The sequence below is a fragment of the Pundamilia nyererei genome, unplaced genomic scaffold (genome assembly GCF_000239375.1).
Source record: "Pundamilia nyererei isolate P.nyererei 1_Seehausen unplaced genomic scaffold, PunNye1.0 scaffold00032, whole genome shotgun sequence".
Classification (NCBI taxonomy): Eukaryota; Metazoa; Chordata; class Actinopteri; order Cichliformes; family Cichlidae; genus Pundamilia; species Pundamilia nyererei.
In genome coordinates this window covers 2872203-2875938 of record NW_005187433.1, presented here as the reverse complement: position 1 = coordinate 2875938, position 3736 = coordinate 2872203, and the positions used below count along the sequence as shown (strand labels likewise).

General features: G+C 49.0%; 1 protein-coding gene across 2 annotated transcripts in view; it reads right to left on the bottom strand.

The window, feature by feature from the left end:
• nefma (neurofilament medium chain a) overlaps positions 1 to 3365 on the bottom strand; it is a 4914-nt gene extending 1549 nt beyond the window's left edge. The window contains exons 1-3 of one of the 2 annotated variants that reach the window (XM_013909845.1): positions 2136 to 3365; positions 1188 to 1312; positions 7 to 1077 (exon numbers count right to left, since the gene is read on the bottom strand). In XM_013909845.1, the coding sequence (XP_013765299.1) occupies positions 7 to 1077; positions 1188 to 1312; positions 2136 to 3194 (2255 nt within the window). In that variant the 5' untranslated portion in view covers positions 3195 to 3365. The remainder of the gene's footprint in view (positions 1 to 6; positions 1078 to 1187; positions 1313 to 2135) is intronic. The other variant, XM_013909846.1, reaches the window with a different exon arrangement.
• Between the last annotated feature and the right edge of the window lie 371 nt (positions 3366 to 3736).

Here is a 3736-nt window from a genome sequence, read left to right as displayed (position 1 = left end):
TCAGACTTGGGGGAGGCAGGCTTAGGGGATTCAGACTTGGGGGAGGCAGGTCTAGGGGATTCAGACTTGGGGGAGGCAGGCTTAGGGGATTCAGATTTGGGAGACGCAGGCTTTGGGGAATCTGACTTTGGAGAGTCAGGTTTTGATCCCTCTGTTTTGGGAGCTTCTTCTTTCTTTGGAGATTCAGGTTTTGTTTCCTCAGATTTAGGAGCATCTTCTTTCTTGGCCTCGGCCTTTGTAGCTTCAGTTTTTGGAGCCTCTGTCTGGGTTACAGCTGGTTCTGAGTCTGGCTCATCTTTTCCCTTCTTCTCATCTCCCTTTTTTCCTGCATCCTCTTTTTCCTCCTTCTCATCTCCACTTTTGGATGCTTTGTCACTACCTGCATCTTCATCCTGATCTCCACTCTCTTCTTCAGCACCTGCTCCCTCCTCTTCTCCACTGCCCTCTTTGTCTCCAGCCTTCTCTTTGTCAGGAGAGGCTTTAGACTCTGGAGCTTTGGTGCACAACATTGTCTCCTCAACTTCTTCCTCCTCTCCTCCTCCCTCTCCTTCTTCATCACCTCCCTCTGCATCATCCCCCTTTTCTCCCTCATCCTCACCCTCACCACCTTCTCCCTCTCCTTCTTCTTCCTTCTCATCTTCACCACCTTCTCCCTCTCCCTCTTCTCCCTCATCACCACCTTTTTCATCCTCCTCTTCCTCCTTGCTGGGCGCACTCGAGCTAACTTTGGCTTCAGTGACAGCTACGACTTCTTCTTCTTCTTCTCCTCCCTCCTCTCCTTCTTCCTCTTCCACCTCACCCTCTGCTTCCTCTCCCTCTGCCTTCTCCTCCCCTTCTTCCTCTTCACCCTCCTCTCCTTCCTGTGTGGCAGAGAGCTCTTGCGCTAGCTCTGCCAGGGCCTCATCCATTTCAGCCTTCTCATCCTCAACCCTTGTCTCCTCAATGATCTCCTCCACAAACTTGTGCTGCACCTTAAGCTTTGTGGGCTCCGACTTAGGCTTAGAGATTTTAGTGGTGGTGACAGTCTGGCGGTAAGGAAAAGTGCTGAAGTGGGTCTCCTCACCCTCTAGGAGTTTCCTAGTGTAACAAATGCATAAATCAGATATTTAAAGTATGCTTCTATATGAAAAGGACTGCAAATATTGTTTCAAAATTAAATTTCAATTGTGCATGAGTGTATCCTGTACCTGTATGCAGCTATTTCAATGTCTAAGGCCATCTTGACATTGAGCAGGTCCTGGTACTCGCGCAGGTGACGAGCCATCTCCCATTTGGTGCTCTTGAGCTCATTATCCAGCTGGTGAATTGTTTCCTGAGTGAAATACACAAAAATCAGCTGTTGTTATAGGGTTGAATATGTTGAATATGTTGAATAATTTAAATGCAATACGAGGTCCAGTGCTCAAAACCTGTCTTCTTGTATTTTGCAAATTTTTTTTGAAGCCTTAATAGTTTTTCCAAATTATCTGTTGCAGTGCTGCCCATGTCTTTCTGTAAACTCTGCAGACTCTGCGCAACAAGGCTGCTTGCTTTTTAATACATTCTGACGCAATACAGTATTCTAGAGATGTTGAATGCCTCTGTTTCAAGGGCAGCCTCCGCACTCTTTCAATACACCCCCACCCTCGCCCTAAAATCTCAGTGGTGTGATGCAAGGACAGAGCCAATCAAGGCATCGACCCATTGCCTCTGACTCAGCAAGAGAGAGAGAGAGAGAGAGCGGGAGAGAGAGAGTCTGCTGCAGCGATTCCCTTTTAACCATTTCGTGACTCTTGGAAATCTCTCCAGCTTGTGAATACAATCAGCCTGCTTAAGAGAAAAGTGTTTGTGCTGAACAGTCACAGTTAGGCAGAAGGGGCCAAATGTTACAGAACCTGTCAAAGATAATAGAAACTAATATTTTATATTTGTGAATCTTTTTTTTATTTGATTTTAAAGGCTCACGCTTAAATGCTGCGTCAGTAAAACATAAATGTGTCCTATTAAGAACATCAACTCTTTTATCAAGTTTTAAAAACAGGCTACACAATTCTTTAAGAATAATCTATGACATTTCAAAACAGAATTGCCTTGTTTTAGAGTTGAACGTCTGTTCTCAGCCCACCGTCACCGCTCTTACCGGGCTGCCTTCTTACCTGCAGGCTGGACAGGTCGCTGTTGTGGCGGTCCTCGATGTCATTAAGCTGTCTCTCCAGTGAGTCTCTTGTACCGCGGACGGACTCCAGCTCCACCGTCTTGGACTGCAGCTGACGGCGATAGTCGGCTATCTCGTCACGGGCGGACTTTATGGCGTCCTTGTTTTGCTCTGCAGCCTCGGTCAGCTTGACGTAGCGGCACATGAACCAGTTTTCCACCTGCTGCAGGTTCTGGTTGGAGTGGCCCTCCAGTTCGCTTCGAATCTCCCGGAGAGCCTCGGTGATGTCAGCCTTCTGGAGGTCTTTCCTTTCCACTGTCACCTGAGACGCCTGAATCTGGGCGATGAGGTCGCTGACTTCTTCCTCGTGATTGTTGCGGATGAAGGCGATTTCATCCTGCAGCGACTGAACTTTCTTCTCCAACTCAGACTTTACCAACTCCGAGTCGCTCATGTCCTTCTTCAGGACACGTATTATGGCCTCTGTCTCCTCTCGGATGCGAGCTTCTTCTTCAAAGCGGTCTCTGATCCGCTGGATGTCCTCGTCGATGTGGTCCGTGTCGAGCTGAATTTGTGCCTTGTCATGGTGGATTTGCTCCAGCAGCTCCCGTAGCTCCCGCAGCTCCTGGTCATAGAGGTCGTCCATCTGGGAGCGCGACACCTGCTTGTGCCGCAGTGCCTGGATCTCCGCCTCGATCTGCTTGTTCTGCTGCTCCAGGTAGTGCACCTTGTCAATGTAAACAACAAACCGGTCATTGAGCCCTTGAAGTTGCTCTTTCTCGTTAGAACGCTTGTAGTCTCCGTTCAGGATAGAGGTTTGACTATAATCAACGCTGTCGGCGGAGCTCAGCACAGCTGAGCTGTATGCCCGGGTTGCCGGCATATTCACGCTCCTCTTGTAAGACGTGGTCACTGTGGAGCCGGGACTGGCCCGGGACCAGGACTGGGACCGAAAGCCGCTGGAGGGGGTGCCGCTGGAGCGGCTGTAGCCATAGCTGGTCGTTCTGGTATCCATAGTTCTCCTGAAGGGACTCCCTACAGTGTCCACCGGGTAACTCATCCGGTTAGACCACAGAAGGGGATGTGCGCAAGAATGAAGGAGGACGGTGCAGGACGTGCAGGAGTGTGGCGAACGTTTATGTGGGTGTATGTGTGCGTGCAGGTGAGGGGTGTGTGGCTCTCACAGCGACTGAGACCTCCTCTGCGTGCTCCTTATATATCCGAGGCTCTGCAGTTGCCAAAGCAAGTATGAGGCAATTTTATTCCATCCACTGAAATAGGGGGAGGGGAGGGCGCATCCCCCTCGGGCCGTCTGCTAATGGTCCGGGGTCCCGTTCAGCCTGAACCACGTGGGCTATACGGGTTACGTGGGTGTCCGGCTTAAAGTAACCTGACAAAGTAGATAGATAGATAGATAGATAGATAGATAGATAGATAGATAGATAGATAGATAGATAGATAGATAGATAGATGTAGCCCCCTCTTAGTTCAGCACCATGGACAGCAACATGCAGTTCAACAGCAGTATCAGTTGCATTTATTCTCGGTTGAAAAAATAAACATTCTTATCCTTCTTGTCAATAATACGATATAAAGAAGGTA